Source organism: Rhinopithecus bieti, unplaced genomic scaffold (genome assembly GCF_001698545.2).
Source record: "Rhinopithecus bieti isolate Rb0 unplaced genomic scaffold, ASM169854v2 scaffold_9581, whole genome shotgun sequence".
Lineage (NCBI taxonomy): Eukaryota > Metazoa > Chordata > Mammalia > Primates > Cercopithecidae > Rhinopithecus > Rhinopithecus bieti.
The window spans coordinates 1985785-2004486 of record NW_016806413.1 but is presented as its reverse complement, the minus strand read 5'-3'; the positions used below and the strand labels follow the sequence as shown (position 1 = coordinate 2004486).

General features: G+C 43.6%; 2 protein-coding genes across 7 annotated transcripts in view; both read left to right on the top strand.

The window, feature by feature from the left end:
* Nucleotides 1-11883, top strand: part of LOC108532318 (zinc finger protein with KRAB and SCAN domains 7) — a 24098-nt gene extending 12215 nt beyond the window's left edge. For 2 of the 6 annotated variants that reach the window (XM_017876309.1, XM_017876310.1), the window contains exons 4-6: nucleotides 745-836; nucleotides 1139-1265; nucleotides 2733-4964. In XM_017876309.1, coding sequence (XP_017731798.1) covers nucleotides 745-836; nucleotides 1139-1265; nucleotides 2733-4180 — 1667 coding nt within the window. In that variant the 3' untranslated portion in view covers nucleotides 4181-4964. Of the gene's footprint in view, nucleotides 1-744; nucleotides 837-1138; nucleotides 1266-2732; nucleotides 4965-11376 lie in introns of those variants that run through there. The other 4 variants (XM_017876312.1, XM_017876314.1, XM_017876313.1 and 1 more) reach the window with 4 other exon arrangements.
* A 1389-nt stretch (nucleotides 11884-13272) lies between these two features.
* ZNF660 (zinc finger protein 660) overlaps nucleotides 13273-18702 on the top strand; it is a 13791-nt gene continuing 8361 nt past the window's right edge. The window contains exons 1-2 of the mRNA XM_017876308.1: nucleotides 13273-13392; nucleotides 14489-14597. The gene's annotated coding sequence lies outside the window, so the exon portion shown is untranslated. The remainder of the gene's footprint in view (nucleotides 13393-14488; nucleotides 14598-18702) is intronic.

Here is an 18702-nt window from a genome sequence, read left to right as displayed (position 1 = left end):
GAGGGAGGGAGGAAGGAAGGAAATTGAAAGAAAGAGACAGAAAGAAAGAGGAAAGGAAAGGAAAAGAAAAGAGGAGGGGAAGGGAAGGGAAGAGTGAAGGAAGAAAAAGAGGTCTCCTTATGCTGCCCATGGTGGTCTTGAACTCCTAGCCTCAAGCCAGCCTCCCTCCTTAGCCTAGAACATCCATCCGTTCTAGACACTGAACTTAAGATGTTGCAGGACCCCCAAGTGAAATGTCCCATAGGCAACAGGAAGCATGTGGTAGGGGTCTAGGAGAGAAGTAAGAACTGTGAGAGCAGTATTAAAGCAATGAGAGTTGGTCAGATTGCTGATGGAAAGAACAAGGAAGCACTGGGCCCTGAGTTTTAAGGGGTCTATAATGAGAGGGCAGAAGCAGGAAGAGGAACCAGGGCATGAGGAACCACAACTATGAGGGGAAAATCAGGGCTGGCTGGTGCTAGGGAAGCCATGGGAGAGAGAGTGTGGACAGAATAGCTTCCTTGAAAAAGGTTGAAGAGAGTGAGGGCTTGGAGGAACACCTAGTTCTCAGCTTGATACGGGACCTTGTACTGTGCCCTCCAGGGAAAATTCACAGTACTCTTGGGATAATGCCTTATGGAAGAGGTTAAGAGTCAGTGTGTGTGGAGGTGCCTGGGTTCTCTTGAATCCACTTATTGGGAATATAAATCTTATGGGAGCCAGAAGCAGAGTTTGTCCCACTCATAGCTTTCTTTCCTCCCTCAGCTCAATGTGCTTCTCCAGTTCCTACCCTTACTCAAGTGGGGAACTCAGGAGACCAAGCAGGGGCAACTGTACTTCGGATGGTCAGGCCCCAGGTGAGCTTGGTTCTTTGTGTTTTTACCACATCCCCATTAGTCTGGTCCAGGAATGGCTAGAGGTCTCACCCCCAGGACTCTGCCCCATCTAAGACTGTTCCTGTGGCTCTCCTGCCTCATTGCTTCCCCTGGAGGTAATGAACTCTATCTTGCGCTGGACTTGTCCTTTTGGGGTGTCATCTCAGCTCCTCTCTCCCATACTTTTGCCCACAAAGAGCCCATACCCTGTGCCCTCTTTACCCCTGATGACTCTGCCCCTCAGGCTGTGAATGTTACTGAGCAATCGGAGCTTGTCATTCCAGGATACTGTAGCGTATGAGGACCTGTGTGTGGACTATACTCAGAAGAAATGGAAAGGTCCCGCACTCAGTCAGAGAGCCCTGCAGTGGAACATGATGCCGGGAAATGACCGTATCATGGCCTCCTTGGGTAATAGATTCTGTTTCCTAGTCACTTAGAGTCTGCATGCTGCACATTCTCTTTTCTATATTCCTTGTCTCTTTAAGCTTTTTACTATGAAAATTTCCAAACATAGATAAACTAGAGTGGATAATATAGGGACCCTGTCTGCATTCATCACTGAGATTCAACAATGATCAGCATTCTCTTCACCTCATTATGAATTGATACAGTGTGGTTTAGGTAGGGCTTCTTAGTTGTAAGGAATAGAGAGCCATTCAAGTTATTGTTAAATAAGGAGCTGTGAGTCATAGGCTTAAAGGAATGAGAACCTGGAAGAAACTGATCAGCTAGACCAGACTGTGGGAAGCAGGGCCTTGACCCTGGGAGCCTGAACAGCAAAAGCAAATGCATGTTGATGCCCATGTTCTGGTGTGAATGTAATGCAGCTGCTCGCAGTGTATCTGTTTTCTCTCTGCTTGTCCTCCTCCTGCTACCCATTTTCTTCGCTGTGAATCTTTTGTCCTTTTCATAACTCTTTTCTAATTGTACTTTCTGTTCTTTTATACTTGTTGCTTGCTGTATCTCTCAATGGCTTGGCTTCTCTCCATGCACCACTTCAGCTTCCACTGCTACTCACAGTGCCTTAATTTTGCCCTACCTCCAGTTCCAAATTTCCTCAGAGATGGACTTCCATTGCTATAGCCATTACCCATCATCTCATTTGGGCAGAGCTTTGGCCCAGGCCACAGCAGAGGCTGAAGCCTAACCTACAGATAAGCTGCCATTAAGTCTAGTACCTGGTGCCTATCCAATCACCTGTGGCCCATCATGGGATGCTCAGGGTCACTTGGCACAAAGCATGGTTGCCTAAGCATCCCTCTCTGCAAACACTGGGGCAGAGCAGTTTCCTGAAAGGGCTTCTTGGAAAGGCAGATCCTGTGGTTGATGAGTTTATCATATAAGATCTGTTCTTCTTGTACACTTTTCTTATCATACCACCATAATAGAAATTTCCAGTCAATTCACTCTCATATTTTTCCCTGTCTCTTTCTTACATTTGGCTTGAGGTATTTGCCAGCCTCCTCTCTCCCAACATGTTTTCTGATAACAATGGAACCATTCAATGTTATGGTTGGAAGGGATCTTAGAGTTCATCACTTTACTAAGGCGACATAGCACGAGAGTAACTTCTGTAAGATCACAGCATGCTTTGCAATCCAGTTTTTTGCTTTCCAATGGCCCTTCTGACTTGATTGTGCTGGCTTAGTATCTTTTTTCCACCCATCTTCACTGACCATCTTCCCCTTCCTTGTTTTTCTATCCCTAGGGAAAAAATGAGCTATTAATATTTCCCATTTTGCTCTTGTTCTCAATGTGTCATCTCATTTCTTAACCATAATGTGACTTTTTTTCAGGTACGTTAGCTCTTAATGATTCTGTTTCTTAAACAGGATAAGAAATGGGTAAAAGTTGTTGTCTTCTTTCTTTTGGCAGCAGGTGAGAACATGATGAAGGGTTCAGAGTTGACTCCAAAGCAGGAAATTTTTAAAGGATCAGAGTCATCTAACAGGATGGGACTCTTTGGGGTGGTTCCTCGGGGAGCAGAGACTGCTGATGTTTGTAAAGATACTTCCAAAGAGTTAGAAGGACAAATCTCAGATGAAGAAGGGAGCAAGCTAGAAAATGATTTCTTGGAAATAACAGATGAAGATAAGAAAAAATCCACAAAAGACAGATACAACAAATATAAGGAAGTTGGGGAACATCCACATCTGCCCTCCAGTCCTGCTGAACATGAAGGAGTTTTAAAGGGACAGAAATCCTATCGATGTGATGAATGTGGCAAAACTTTCAATCGGAGTTCTCACCTTATTGGCCATCAGAGAATCCACACTGGAGAGAAACCCTATGAGTGTAATGAGTGTGGGAAGACCTTCAGGCAAACCTCCCAGCTCATTGTTCATCTCAGAACCCACACAGGGGAAAAACCCTATGAATGCAGTGAGTGTGGAAAGGCGTATAGGCACAGCTCCCATCTCATTCAACATCAGAGACTCCATAATGGGGAGAAACCCTATAAATGTAATGAATGTGCAAAGGCCTTTACTCAGAGTTCCCGACTCATTGACCACCAGAGAACCCATACTGGGGAGAAACCTTATGAATGCAATGAGTGTGGAGAGGCATTCATTCGAAGTAAAAGTCTTGTTCGACATCAGGTCCTGCACACTGGTAAGAAACCTTACAAATGTAATGAGTGTGGGAGAGCTTTCTGTTCCAATAGAAATCTCATTGACCATCAGAGAACCCACACTGGAGAGAAGCCTTATGAGTGTAGTGAGTGTGGCAAAGCCTTCAGTCGGAATAAATGTCTTATTCGACATCAGAGCCTCCACACTGGGGAAAAGCCATACAAATGTAGTGAATGTGGGAAGGCCTTCAATCAGAACTCACAACTCGTTGAGCATGAGCGAATTCATACTGGAGAAAAACCTTTTGAATGTAGCGAGTGTGGTAAGGCATTCGGTCTGAGTAAATGTCTTATTCGGCACCAGAGACTTCACACAGGTGAGAAGCCCTATAAATGCAATGAGTGTGGAAAATCCTTCAATCAAAACTCACATCTTATTATACACCAGAGAATTCACACTGGTGAGAAACCTTATGAATGTCATGAGTGTGGGAAGGTCTTCAGTTATAGCTCCAGCCTTATGGTACATCAGAGAACCCATACTGGGGAAAAACCCTATAAATGCAATGATTGTGGGAAAGCTTTCAGTGACAGCTCACAGCTTATTGTGCACCAGAGAGTCCACACTGGAGAGAAACCTTATGAATGTAGTGAATGTGGGAAAGCCTTTAGTCAGCGTTCCACTTTTAATCACCACCAGCGAACTCACACTGGAGAGAAGCCCTCAGGTCTGGCTTGGTCAGTTTCTTAAGGTGTGATTCTCTGAGACAGAGAGCAAGGACCTTTGAGTTAAGCTTTCTTTATAAGAAGGATGCTCTTAGTGGTTTCCCAGAGCCAATAGTCACAGTGGACCATTTCCTACTTGCTTTTCCTTGGATCACTAAGGTGGGAGAGTAGGAGTAACTTATTCCAGTTCTTACCCATTATTAGGACGGTAAGGACTACACATGTCATTTAATTGTAGATTTCCTTTTTTTTCTTTACTTTTAAATTTTAACTTTTAAAATCTATTTCGTTTCTTAGTTATGCATCTCATAATCAGACTCCCCAATTTTCAAAGACAGAGATAATATCTTCTCTATTCTATTCTACTTCCTACATTTCACCATTTTTACAAAGTCATTCGACAAGGTTGATTCATGCCTTTCTGCCTCTTGGCTATGGCCCTCCCCATCTACTCTTTAAACTTTAATCTATAGCCCTTCATCAATTTCATTCCCTATCTAGAAAACATTTTCTTCTGTTTGCTAATCTTTGTCCCTCACAATTTTTGAAATCCATCTCATCTCTGAAATAGTTCCTTCTTCAAGTGCTTTTTTATTTTTCTTCAACTTCTCTTGATTTGACCTCAGTGCTTTGAATTCACTGGTGCTACAATATGTAACTATTGTTAAATTGCCTTGTAAATTTTGCGTGTCTGTATACTTTTATACCAACTTATTGTAGGCTCTTTGAGGTCAGGTAGGTATTTCTTTTCCATATAGAGAGTATTTTGTACATACCAGTTGTTAAATAAATAATTTTTAAAATCTCAACTGTCACATTGAATTATCCTTAAAGTATGCATGATCTTTCTCTCCTCCCCAGCTGGACCAGCTGATTCTAAAGATGGAAGTCCATCTCATCATAGAATATCACATACAGAGATCTTACTGATACCTTTTGCATATACTCCCCGAAGTCTTACTACTGTTACTTCATCCTCAAAATGCAAATGGATTTGTGTGTGTGTGTGTATGTGAAAGAGAGAGAGTGTGTGTGTGTGAATGTGTGTGTATCTAGGTATTGGGTTGGGCAATCATATCCCACTGATAGGGACTTTCCCTCCGTGCTGATTCTGGTTCTGAATTTGCTAACTGTACCCTGCTTCCTAAATCAACAGATTAAGAACTTTGTCAAAATTTACTGCACAGAAGACTTGACTTTCATAGCAGTGGTACAGACGATTGAAAATCCAGCTAGCTAGCCACATTCCCTGATGCTTAGAATTCACTATGACTAGACTTGTGGCAAGATAATAGATTCACAGTAATCTGTTTTCCTTATCAACTAGTCCTATCTACCTACAACTGCCATCTTAATTTAAAGAAGAGAGCTATACCTTTAATGATCATAATTGTCTTCTGGACCATCTTTCGTTCCCCAAAGACATAAGAAAAGAAATCTCAGAAGATTTTCTCTCCTTCTGCCATCACATGTCAATTCATGAACTTGAACAACTTTTCCCTTCCACCCTTGCAATATGGCCCAGATCTGGGGGAACTTTGCCTCTGGTGTCCACCCCCTTCTCTTTCCATCCCCTAAACTTAACAGGTTTACAGGATCCACAGTGTGACAGAGTAGAGGTGGAGGCTAGAGGAACCATGTGAGTTATATAATCTGGAGGGGAGATTTTTTTGAGGTGTGGTGTATGTTTTAACAAAGAAGAAAGAGTGGAGTTGAGGCATAAGAAAATAAGATTAGATGTGATTCCAGGGCGACATCTCAGGCAAGTCTAGAAAGAATAGGAGTCCTGAAAACATTGAACCCAGGACAGAACTGGAAATTTGCCACTTATGAATATATATTTTAGATTTGTTTTCAACGATATGTTTAGTATGTGTTTCCGTTTTCCTTTAGAAGATATGCAGATAGGACTTTTTCATTGTTTTAGTTTGGAAGCTCCCAGATCCCAGGGACAAGCCCAACCCTATATGAGCACATAGGTCCAGCCCTCCACCCTGAGCTGGACATTTCTGGTTAAGTCTTCAATAGAACGATCCTGCTTATTGGATGTTGCAGTTTTACCTTCTGGTTCTTGTCTGCTCATCGCATACCACACTAACACTTTAGAGGTTAGGAACCTGCACTATTCATAACTAAGGTGGGAATAGTAGGGAAAAAAAAGAGTAGATGTAGGGAATACTATACCAATGTGGTGTAGTTGTCATTAAACATTGCCTTGACATCCTTAAAAGCCTCAGGCTTTTGGATGGAGGAAAATTGGCTGCATTTGGAAGCCATACCTCAAATTACATTGGTTATTGCTAGTATAAACTTTAATTTTAAAAATTTTAATCTGGATTATTGTGTTGCTGAATTATTTTTAGTTTTAATTGTTTTTTGGTTTCATTTTCTAGGTATATAATAAATTAATGGCTCCTTTAGCTTTAAATTTTTCTTTTTTTCTTGGAGACAGGGTCTCACTTTCTTGCCCAGGCTGGAATACAGTACTGTGATCATGGCTCACTGCAGCCTCAACTTTCCAGGCTCAGGTGATTCTCCCACTTCAGCCTCCCGAGTAGCCGGGACTACAGGCACATGCCACTATGCCCAGCTAATCTGTTGGTATTTTTTGTAGAGATGGGTTTTCACCATGTTGCCCAGGCTGGTCTCGAACTCCTGGGCTCAAGTGATCCGCCTGTCTTGGCCTACCAAAGTGCTAAGATTACAGGTATGAGCTGGCCTTATTTTCAATCTTATGCCACTTGTGCATTAGCAAGAACTTCCAGAAATGTTGAGTACTAGATAACAGGTCTTCTATGTCTTGTTCTTAAATCTCAGGAGGGATGTTTTTAGTATTTCACATTTTCATTTGCGGTCATTGTTGGATATTGATAAATATTCTGTTGCATTTAGGAAGTTTCCTTCTAATCTTATTTCTAGAGGAAGCAGGGTAATATAGTGGTTAACGACACAGGTTTGGGCTGGGCACGGTGGCATGTGCCTGTAATCCCAGCACTTTGGGAGGCTGAGGCGAGCGGATCAGTTGAGGTCAGGAGTTCAAGACCAGCCTGGCCAACATGACAAAACCCTGTCTGTATTAAAAATACAAAAATTAGCTGGGTGTCGTGGTAGGCACCTGTAATCCCAGCTACTTGGGAGGCTGAGGCAGGAGAATTGCTTGAACCTGGGAGGCGGAGACTGTAGTGAGCCAAGATCGCACCATTGTACTCTAGCCTGGGTGACAAGAGCAAGACTTCATCTCAAAAGAAAAAAATAAAACCACATGTTTGTGCCCAGCAACCTAGGTTCAAATTCTGGGTCCAGTCAGGTGTGGTAATTCACACCTGTAATCCCAGTGCTTTGGGAGGTGAAGGCAGGAGGATCACTTGAGGTCAGGAGTTTGAGACCAGCCTGGCCAACACGTCAAGACCCTGTCCCTAAATAAATAAATAAAAATATTAGTTGGGTGTATTGGTGCATGCCTTTAGTCCTAGCTACTCAGGAGGCTGAGGCAGGAGTATTGCCCGAGCCTGGGAGGTCATGGCTCCAGTGAGCTATCGTTGCACCACTGCAATCCAGCGTAGGCAATAGAGTGAGACCCTGTCTTAAAAAAAAATCTGCATGTCCACCGCTTTGTTAGGTGTGTAACTGTGGGAAAATCACCTAGCTTCCTTGTGTCTCAGCTCTTCCATCTATAAAGTGGAGCTACTTCATAGGGTTGCAAGGATTAAATTAGTATGTGTAAGGTACTTAAAACAATGCTTGACACCTAGTATACACTGTAATAAATATTATATTAAAGTTTTATTAGGAATAGTTGCTAAGTTCTATCAAGTTATAAAAATCTAAAAGTTCCCAAATAATTGCAATTTTCTTGTATTCCTGGGATAAATCTATTTTAATTATTTATTTATTTATTTCGAGACAGAGTTATTTGCTCTTGTTTGGTTCAGCGTGGAGTGCATGGCACGATCTTTCGGCTCCTGCACCTCACACCTCCAAGTTTCATATAGCGATTCCTGCCTCGGCCTCCTGAGAGCTGGAATTACAGGCATGTGCATCATGCCCCGGCTAGTTTTGTATTTTTAGTAGAGACAAGGGTTTTCTCTATGTTGGTCCAGGGCTGGTCTCGGGATGTCCCGACCTCAGGTGACCAACCACCTCGGCCTCTCCAAAGTGCTGGGAGTGACCAGCGTAGAGCACCCTGCGCCATGAGCTTTTTTTTATTTTTTTTATTTTTTTTTTTTAAATATCAGAGATAGTAGAAGTAGATTCAATGTGCCAATGTTTTGCTGGCTGTGCAAAATGAATTTGAAAGTTTTTTTTCTTTTATTACTCTGGAAGACTGTGTGTAATATAGCAGTTATTCCTTGAAGGCTAGCTAGAAATGACACATCATATATACATACATTTTTTTACTGGTGTTTGGATGTGTCAGGGTAGAGGGACTTATTTAGCATCCTTGCAGATTTTTTCCATGGTTTTGTTCTTCAGGTTTTCTACTTCTGTGTAAATTTTCTAATATGTATCTGGAAATCATATTTACTATTCTGTCAAACATTGGCATAAAGTTACACCTAGTATTCTGTAAGATTATTTTCCTCTGTTCTGTATATGTAATTAGACCTCCTTTTCCATATATAGTTGTTCCTCCGTATCCACAGGGAATTGGTTCCAGGATGCCCCTACCTCGGATTTCGAAGCCCTCAGATGCTCTCTTACAGTCAACCCTCCATATCCTCAGAATATGTGGATGCAGAACCCACAAATACAGGGGGCCAACTGTATAATGTTTTACATTTTGGTTTCCTTTCAGTTTTGTTTTTTTGTTTTTTTTTTTTTTTTTACTTTCAGGATTACCGAAGGCAGTGCATTTTGTTTCTCTTTTGAATTTCATTTTCTTGAATATTTTTTTCATATGTTCTTTTACTACCTTAAGTTGCTGAGGCTTTGCATTGCTTTACATGCATTTGCTTTTTCCTCATTAGTGAATGATGAATGCAGTCCTAATATTTGTCTGCAAATACAGAAAGTGGATTTCCTTTTACATTCCAAGTAGGTGCTGTTAAAACTGTCCCTTTAGATCTGAAGCTAGAAGGCTAGTTGTAAATTTACGTAACTATGCACTTCAGCAGTAGAGAAGCAGCTTCACATTTTGCTAAGCTGGTTGAAAATTTTTCACTCAGGGCCAGCATTTATATCTAGCTTTCTTTTTGGCTCAGCCTCCAGGCTAGTTATCCAGTGGAGCCTCCTTCCAAGTTCTCTGTCTCATTGGAAATAGCTTGGTTGTGAAAGAACTGAATGTGGAAAACCCTTCAGTCACAAGTCATTGCTCCACATTGGAAACAAAATCTTCTTTTTTTTTTTAAGTGACAGGGTCTCACTCTCACCCAGACTGGAGTGCAGTGGTGTGATCATGGCTTGTTGCAACCTCAACTTCCTAGGTTCAAGGGATCGTTGCACCTCAGCCTCCTGAGTAGTTAGGACTACAGGTGCATGTCACCACACCTGGCTAATTTTTAAAATTTTTTATAGAGACAGGAGTCTTACTATGTTACTATGAACTCCTGGCCTCAAGCAACCCTCCTGCTTTGGTCTCCCAAAGTGCTGGGATTACAGGTGTAAGCCACCATGCCCAGCCCAGATAACCTATTCTTAAGATATGTGAAAAACCATTCAGTTGTAGCAAACATCATACACAAGAGACTTTGTTTGACATCAGATAAATCATATGGGTTAGAGAAATTTTTGGTTTTTAGAGGTGAAGAAATCATTCATCATGAGCTTCCATATTTTGCACATATTTCTGAAAAATATTCCTAAAGTGGAAAAGTTTTGTTATACAACACATAGTTTCTGGTACATGAAGGAACCCACGAAAAAGGGTATCAGTAAACAGTGTTACAGAACTTCCAATTTAATATGTATATATATTTTTAGTCAAACAGAATTCAAACCCAGGAGACAGTTTAGGTGGTCAGACATGGTAAAGGTGCTAGGAGTGGTATACTTACTCACTTATCTCTTAAACATGCAATGAAAATATTCTACAGCCAAACCCTTGTCATAAACTCCAGCCCTGGTCATTCAGCTTCTGAATCCAGTAGGAAAGGTCAAGAGATGGTAGATGTTAACAAGTGATTGAGTACTGTCCCATGTTGGGAGACAGTTCTGTCAAGGTGTTGACCTTTTTCTGGAGTACTACAAAGCAAGCATTCCTGAAAACCTCTAGGGGTTAGGGACAGATTGTGAATTTGTCCATTGTGAATATGCACATGGTGGCACTATAAAAAAATTGAAAGTAAATCCCCTATCCCTAACATCAGGTCATGTTCTGCCCTGATGGGGACCAGTAGAATTTGCCACAGTTGGGTACAGGAAGGTGTTATGATTACAGCTGGTTCAAGAAACACCTAGTGGTGCTAGTACTTGATCCAGGATAGGACATTTTAGATTTATTATTCACCAAACCATAACAGGCCTCCACTGATATATGCACAGAGTCACTTTACCCAGGTGGATGCCAAGTAGGGTGAGATGCAGGTTCCCTTTTAAGGCATGTGAGTGCTTTACGTGAAAACACAATAGGAGAGCAATGTAGGATGGCCCACCTTTCTGGCCTATGGGTATTTCTGAAATTATACCTGGTTAAGAATTGTCAACTGACTAAAATCACAATGTTTTTTCCCCTTAGATGGCGCAGTCCACAAACTTAAAAAGACCTGACCAGCTAGATGTTTATTTCATTTACTCAAATGAGTTAGAATTTCCTTGGCAGATAGATATCATAATAAATATTGAAATTGCTAAGTATTTAGGCAATTACGACACACAAAAAACACCCTGATTTCTGAGCAGTGACATTATACTTGACTGAATAAATAGATTTTGTAGGAAAAGTATGCTTGTGGATAAGGGCAATAGAAGCTGGATACAGGCAGGCTGGAATCTATTTTTAACATATATTCTAGTGACCCTTATGTTCTCTAAAATTTGAGAATGACTGGACTAGAATTTTGGGAGTAATCATTCCTCCCTGGGACCAGATGTGGGGTTAGCAGCTTGAATCAGAATGAATGGTCCCACCCACCCAAAGAGTAGGTGAAAGGGAAGAATAAGTAAGTTGAAGATCACAGCTCCCCTAATGTACATGAATATTCTTGTGTGTGTGCGCACGTGTGTGTGTGTGTGTGTGTGTGTGTGTGTGTGTGTGTATGACTGAGTTTTGCTCTTGTTGCCCAGGCTGGAGTACAATGGCGCGATCTTGGCTTACTTCAATCTCCAGCTCCTGAGTTCAAGTGACTCTCCTGCCTCAGGCTCCCAAGTAGCTGGGATTATAGGCGCCTGCCACCAGACCCAGCTAATTTTTGTATTTTTTAGTAGAGACAAGGTTTCACCATGTTGGCCAGGCTGGTCTCGAACTCCTGACTTCAAGTGATCCACCTGCCTTGGCCTCCCAAAGTGGTGGGATTACAGGCGTGAGTCACCACACCCAGCCTATTTAAGTTTCTTGATGTAGTGGCAATAGTCTTGTGCTCTTCAGCACAGTGTCCTGAGTTCTACATCCCACATCAACTGAGGGTGTGAACTTGTGGAGGACTTAGGTCCAAATCTCTTTTTCAATCTCTATGCAATGTGGTGGAGTTGTGCCACCTACATGAGCCAATGGAGAAGAAAGCTCCTGGTATACTTTAAGTATTCAACAATATTAAATATTAAATATTTGTCAATTGATGAAGTACCTCAAAAGCTTGATTCTCAGACTCCTTCTTAGATAAATCATTCCCTAGATTGTCTCATCCTGTCCTGACAACTTCCAAATTTACATCTTTAGCTGTGATCTCTTCACGGAACTCCAGACTCCTATTCCAACTGCTTGTTTGGCATTTCCTCTTGGATGTTTAATTGGCATCTTTAACTTAGCACATCCAAAACAAAACTACTAATCCCTCTCCCTAAACCTGTTCCTTTCAAGCTACTCCATTTCTAAAAGCCCATCCCATGCTAGTTGCTCAGATCAATAACCATGGAGTCATCAGTAACGAACATACAATTTATTAGTAAATCATGCAGGCCATGCCTTCAAAATATATGCAGAACCATTTCTCCCTACCTCCATCACTTCTAAGCCTGTCCAAGCCACTATCATTCCTCATCTGGAATATTGTAATGGCCTCTTAATCTCCCTGCTTCTACTCTTACCCACCTTCAGACCGTTCTCAACAGGACGGCCAACGCAAACTAAAAATATAAGTCAAAGAGCAAAACTCATGCAAGGTTTATGTTAGAATGGCTAAGGACAGACAGCAAAGAATTCACAGAGTTTATAGTAACAGGCTTCTTGGCTTCTTTCATGTCTCATAGTTTACACGTCTTTGAATATGTGGTAAGGGAAAAAAAGTTAGATCATGTCATTCCTCTGCCCCCAAGCCCTCCAACTGTTATGCAGAGCAAATCCAAAGCCCTTATCACAGTCTACAAGGTCCTAATGTGCACCTCTCCATCCCACTCCTGATTAAAGAATTTGCTTCTAATAGCCCACTGTGGGAATACTCTTTCCCCAGATAGCCACATGCGTCAATTGCCCACTTCTGTCTCTGCCCTCCCTGTCATCTATAAAATAGTCCCACCACAATCTCCCTCTCTCCCCTTACTACTACTTTCTGCATATTTATTTATCATTGTCTCCCTTGACTTGAATGTAAACCCAATGGGGCAGAGAGTTCATTTTCTTCACTACGGTATCCACAGCGCCTGGAACAGTGAGTGACATAGTAGGCACCCAAAACATTTTTTCATATGCTGCCAATAAACCATAGCTGATCCTGGCTTTGAGGCTGAATGACCCAGATCTGTGGAAGGAAAGATGACCTCTCTGCTCAGCAACCGGAGCTGGGGGTGTAACTTCAGGGAGTCTCAGCCTGAGGCTGGCAGCCTGGCCACCCAGTTGCTCGGTCTCTTTCCGCCCTAAGCAAGCACCCTGCCCAGATTCCACGCTTTCCAGGCCCTCCTCACATTGGCTGAAGTCGCCAAGCCCTCTCATCCAATGATAGGGCAAAGCCCGGAAAGGAGGCAGGGCCAGAACGCCGGCAGACCGCGCGGGGCTTCTGAGGGGCGGGGGGACTCCAGCCCGCGGGCACAGAGATGTGGAAACCTCTTGAAGCCTAGAAGGGCCGGAGGGAGAGGCTGGGAGTTAGCTGGGAGTTGCTGACGCAGTTCCTTCTGCGCTTTGTTCAAGATGTGGGTCTGGCGCTTTCGGTGAGGGGTGCTCTACAGCCTGACGTGGGGGGTCGGGCCGGGTTCTGGGAGCGTGTGGGAGACGCAGGCCAGGAGGCCAGGGCTCCTCTGCGGCTGCCCACTGCTGAGATGGGCGCGGCAGCCAAAGGGTCGTTGTTGGCCTCCCACTTCTCTCTTTCACTGCTGCCCCTTTGTCTCCAATCTAGTCTCAGACTCCTCGTAGCTGCTCGCTTGGACCAGGCTGGCCGTGGTGACAGCACTGTGTCGTCCCCGCTCCTAAGCAGTGGGCCGTCCGGGTAATACCGGTCGAGTCCCGCCTAGGCTCTCAGAGGACTCCAGAGCCCCTGAGTATTTGACTCACATCACCAGTCCAATATCCCTCCCCTTACCAGTGAGGAACCTGGGGCCCAGAGAGGAGAACGGAGTCTTGCCCAAGGTTACTCATTCATTCATTCATTCATTCAACAAATATTTATTGAGCACTAACCCAGTAGTGTGCTAGGTCCTGGAGTTATGGTTGTGTACAGGGCAGAACTAAATTCTGGTAGGGGAGAAATGGAACAAGCTTGAAGGGTTAGAAGCAGGGTCTGGGGATCTGGAGGAGGAAACACAAAACATATTTGAGGCTTAGTGATCCTAAGACATGGGTAAACAGAAAAGAGACATTCTTTTGTAGTGCTCTTTTAAAGCCTTGTTTCTTTCTGTCTTCCTAAAGACACTTGACTCAGCAAAGTTCTCTCTCTCATCCCCCTTGTGCAGACTTTCTGTGGAAAGCTGGATTGCAAAGAAGTTCTCCACTGCACTGTATTTTGCAGTTAGATGAGAATATGGAAGCTTTTAGATATCAATGGAGTGGGTGAAAAGGGGAGGCTGTGGTGTGATGGAATTAGGATTTCCTGCAGACACAGAAGGCTTTTTAATCACTCACTAGCTATAGGACCCTGGGCAAGTCGTTCAATCCCTGGGAACTTCATTCCCTCATCTTTACACTGGAAATGATCCTTCTTACTGCCCACAGTTCTATAGGAAGGGAAGTTACCCAAAGATGGGACACTGCCCTGAGTGTCCACTTGGAGTTCAGGTCTCAGAGAACTCAGTCATTTATGTCTGTTTACAGTGACTCAAGACCCTCTTAGGAACTTCTTCACTGAACTCAAGGAGGAGATCAGGCAAGATCTGTGCTGGGCAGATCCTTTGGATTGAGGCTGCTGTGCACAGGAATATGGGTGAGTCATTCCATTCTCTTCTGGGCAGGTGAGGCCTAGATTGTGAAGTTGGTCTGGGCACAGGAATCCTGCTTGTGGGCACCAGGGTTGAAAGGGAGCTTTTCTCAGTGGTTATTTGTCAAATAGGAGAAAGGCACTAAAGTGGGCAGGGGACCTCTGGACCTTGAGGAGTAGAGTTTTGAGATGGGAATAAGGGTGATGTAGTAGAACTCAAAATTGGGTGTCATGGGACTTGGATTTGAGTCCCAGTTTTCCTCTGATTTCCAAGTTTTCCTTCTGTACATTTGGATATAAGACTGGATAGATTGGGAGGTTACTTCCAGCTCTGACATACTGAGAGTCTCTGAATAGTGGGACCAGGTCAGTCTCTTAGGGAATTTAGTCCCTGGGATGGCTCTGTTGAGACAGAATTGCCAAGAATGCAAACACACCATTATGGTGTTTCCCAGATAATATGAAGCACAAAAAGGACAAACATGTAGAGGAGGGATGGTAGTAGTGATGTGCGGATTTGGCTGTCAGCATCCCTAGGTGCACTCCAGGTGTTAGATAGAATCTTAAACTTGTTTAATTTACCATTTCAAATCAAACAATGCTGACTGAGCCCTCTTTGTGTCAGACATTGTGTGGTAGCTACAGGCAAATCTCACGGGATCTGCTATCTGAGGGCGTAGAGCTTAATGTATGCGTGTGAGGAAGGACACAGACATACACACAAGCAATTCCAGTATAAGGCAAACTCTATATTATAGATTTGTTGTGGCATTTTTTTGGAATAGAGAAATTTTTATGTGTCAGATATATCAGCTTTTCACATGGTGTTAGCCTTTGTTTTATGCTTGAGGCTTAGGCCTTTCCCTGAGATCAAGTAGTCCCTTGATATTTTCTTCAATTCTTTTTTTTCTTTCAATGTTTACATTTCACTTATCCATCCCTTGAATTCATTTGCAGGTATTGCCTCTTATTCCTTACTCCATTGCACCTAATCAATAACCAAGTACCATGTAACCATTGCTTAGAGGGACTTGAACAGGCAGATGATCCTGGTGAATTAAAGGAAGACAGCCTCCAAGTAAAGCCTCTCTCTCTCTCTCTCTCTCTCTCTCTCTCTCTCTCTCTCTCTCAGTAGGACTGTACTCTTTATGTATTTGTCACAGCCTGAAATGGATGGTGGTCCTAGGATTAGAAAACTTACCTACCAGTCTCAGAGATTTGTGGGTTAGAGATCTGCAGGGCCTTATCAGTCCTCACACATTCACTGGCTATCTGAGATATTGCTTTTCTGTACAACTGTACAGATACCCCTAGTGTCCTACTGGCCCATGACCTCATGTTTCCCTCCAAACTTCCCCAGCCAAGACCCTACTTCCTTAGTACCTAGAAATTCTTCCAGGATTTCTGAGGGAATTTCCTATTCAATCAGGCAGAAGGGAGCAAACGGGTTTCTTTTTGATCAAACTCTCCTCATTTGGCCCTCTTTGATCTCCTGTCTGGTCCTGCTTCCTCCTCAGCTCCTCCATCACCACCCTGGGCTTTCTCACAGTGCATTACTGTGCATTTCTCTTTCTCCCTACCTGCCCCTTTGTGTTAGGTTGTTCTTATGTTGCTATAAAGAAATACCAGCCAGGTGGGTGGCTCATGCCTGCAACCCCAGCACTTTGGGAGGCCAAGGCGGGCAAATCACCTGAGGTTGGGAGTTCGAGACCAGCCTGACCAACGTGAAGAAACCCTGTCTCTACTAAAAATACAAAAAATTAGCTGGGCGTGGTGGCGCATGCCTGTAATCCCAGCTACTCAGGAGGCTGAGGCAGGAGAATCACTTGAACCCAGGAGGCAGAGGTTGCGGTGAGCCGAGATCACACCATTGCACTCCAGCCTGGGCAACAAGAGCGAAACTTCGTCTCAGAAAAAAAAGAAAAAAGAAAAGAAAGAAATACCTGCAACTGGGTAAATTGTAAAGAAAAGAGTTTAAATTGATTCACGGTTCTGCAGGCTGTACAGGAAGCATGGTGCCAGCATCTGTTCAGTTTCTGGGGAGGCCTCAGAAAGCTTTTACGTATAGTGGAAAGTGAAATAGGAGGAGGCAGAGCATGGTGAGAGTAGGAGCAAGAGCAAGGCGGAGGGATACCACACACTTTTAAACAACATGATCTCACGAGAACTCACTCACTATCACAAGGTTAGAACCAAGAGGATGGCGATAAACCATTCATGAGAAATCTACCCCCCCATGATCCAGTCACCTCCCAACAGGCCCCACCTCCAACATAGAAGATTACATTTCAATGTGAGATTTGGAGGGAACATCTAAATGATATCACTCTTCTAACCCAAATCCCTTTCTCAGTAAGCTTATCTGTTTTTTCTTTTCTAAATGTATTTATTTATTTTGAGACAAGGTCTCACTGTCTCCCAGTCTGGAGTGTGGTGGCATGATCATGGCTCATTGCAGCCTCAACCTCCCTCAGCCTCCCAAGTAGCTGGGACCACAAGGCATGTGCCACCACACCTGGCTCACTTTTTAAAATTTTTTTACCCATGCTGATCAAACACCTGGGCTCAGGCAGTCCTCCCACCTCACCCTACCAGAGTGCTGGGATTATAGAAGTGAGCCACTGTGCCCAGCCCTCAGTAAGTTTATACATTTTCTTTTTTCTTTTTTTTTTTTTGAGACAGAGTCTTGCTCTGTCGCCCAGCCTGGAGTGCAGTGGCTGGATCTCAGCTCACTGCAAGCTCCGCCTCCCGGGTTCATGCCATTCTCCTGCCTCAGCCTCCCGAGTAGCTGGGACTACAGGCGCCCGCCACCTCGCCCGGCTAGTTTTTTGTATTTTTTTAGTAGAGACGGGGTTTCACCAGGTTAGGCAGGATGGTCTCGATCTCCTGACCTCGTGATCCGCCCGTCTCGGCCTCCCAAAGTGCTGGGATTACAGGCTTGAGCCACTGCGCCCGGCAAGTTTATACATTTTCATGACTTCCTCTGTCCTTTCTGTCTTATCATTCTCAAATTTGTCTTCGTGATATATTCCTCTTCCCCTTGTCTAAAATGTTTCTGTGTGTCCCTCTCTTGCTTAGTGACACTACCATTCTTGGTATTCAGACATGGATCTGATGGCCTTGGATTGTTTCCTTCAGTCCATCCTCTGTATTCAAAGGATATGTGGATGTGTGCGTTATACATGTGGATGCGTTCCTGAAAATAGCTAGACTTTATTGTTCTCTGTTCTCTCATCTTGGATTAGGGTCTTGCTATCTTCTTCATTTGTTCATTCATTCAAAAAACATGTATTGGGTACCTACAACGTGCCAGACCCTCCAGTGTTCACCCATACTACATTCCTAGTGTTGTCTCCTAATTCATTTCCCTTCCTTTTTTCTTTTTAACCCCCTCTAATCCACCTGGGCTAATCTTCCTAAAGAGTTCTTTTGCTAATTTCATTTTTGGGTAGGGTAATGCAAAATTTATTGTCCAAACGGGGATATTTTTGTGAGTTAAGGGGGCCACTATTAAATATGCAGGGATAGTAGGCTTAAACTAGCACTATTCTGGGAAAACCAGGATGTATGATTGCCTTCCTTGACATCTCTTCGATTCTTTACTTCTATTTCCCTCAATTTACTCCCCATGGGTTATCCCAGCTGCCTCTCTCCTCTGTTTTCCATTTCATTAAGCTGAGAGAAATGTGAATGTTCTGGGAGGTGGTAAGAGAGGAACTGTGGGAACTAGGGGAAGTGCATGGTAATGCTTGAAAAACTATATTGTTAAGTGAGAGAAAGAAGGAAAATAACAAGAGTGGAAAATAGCAAGGTAGAAAAAAGAATATAGAATGGAGAAAGAAAATTAAGGGGCCGGGTGCGGTGGCTCAAGCCTGTAATCCCAGCACTTTGGGAGGCTGAGATGGGCGGATCACGAGGTCAGGATATCGAGACCATCCTGGCTAACACGTTGAAACCCCGTCTCTACTAAAAAAATACAAAAAACTAGTCGGGCGACGTGGCGGGCGCCTGTAGTCCCAGCTACTGGGGAGGCTGAGGCAGGAGACTGGCGTAAGCCCGGGAGGCGGAGCTTGCAGTGAGCTGAGATCCGGCCACTGCACTCCAGCCTGGG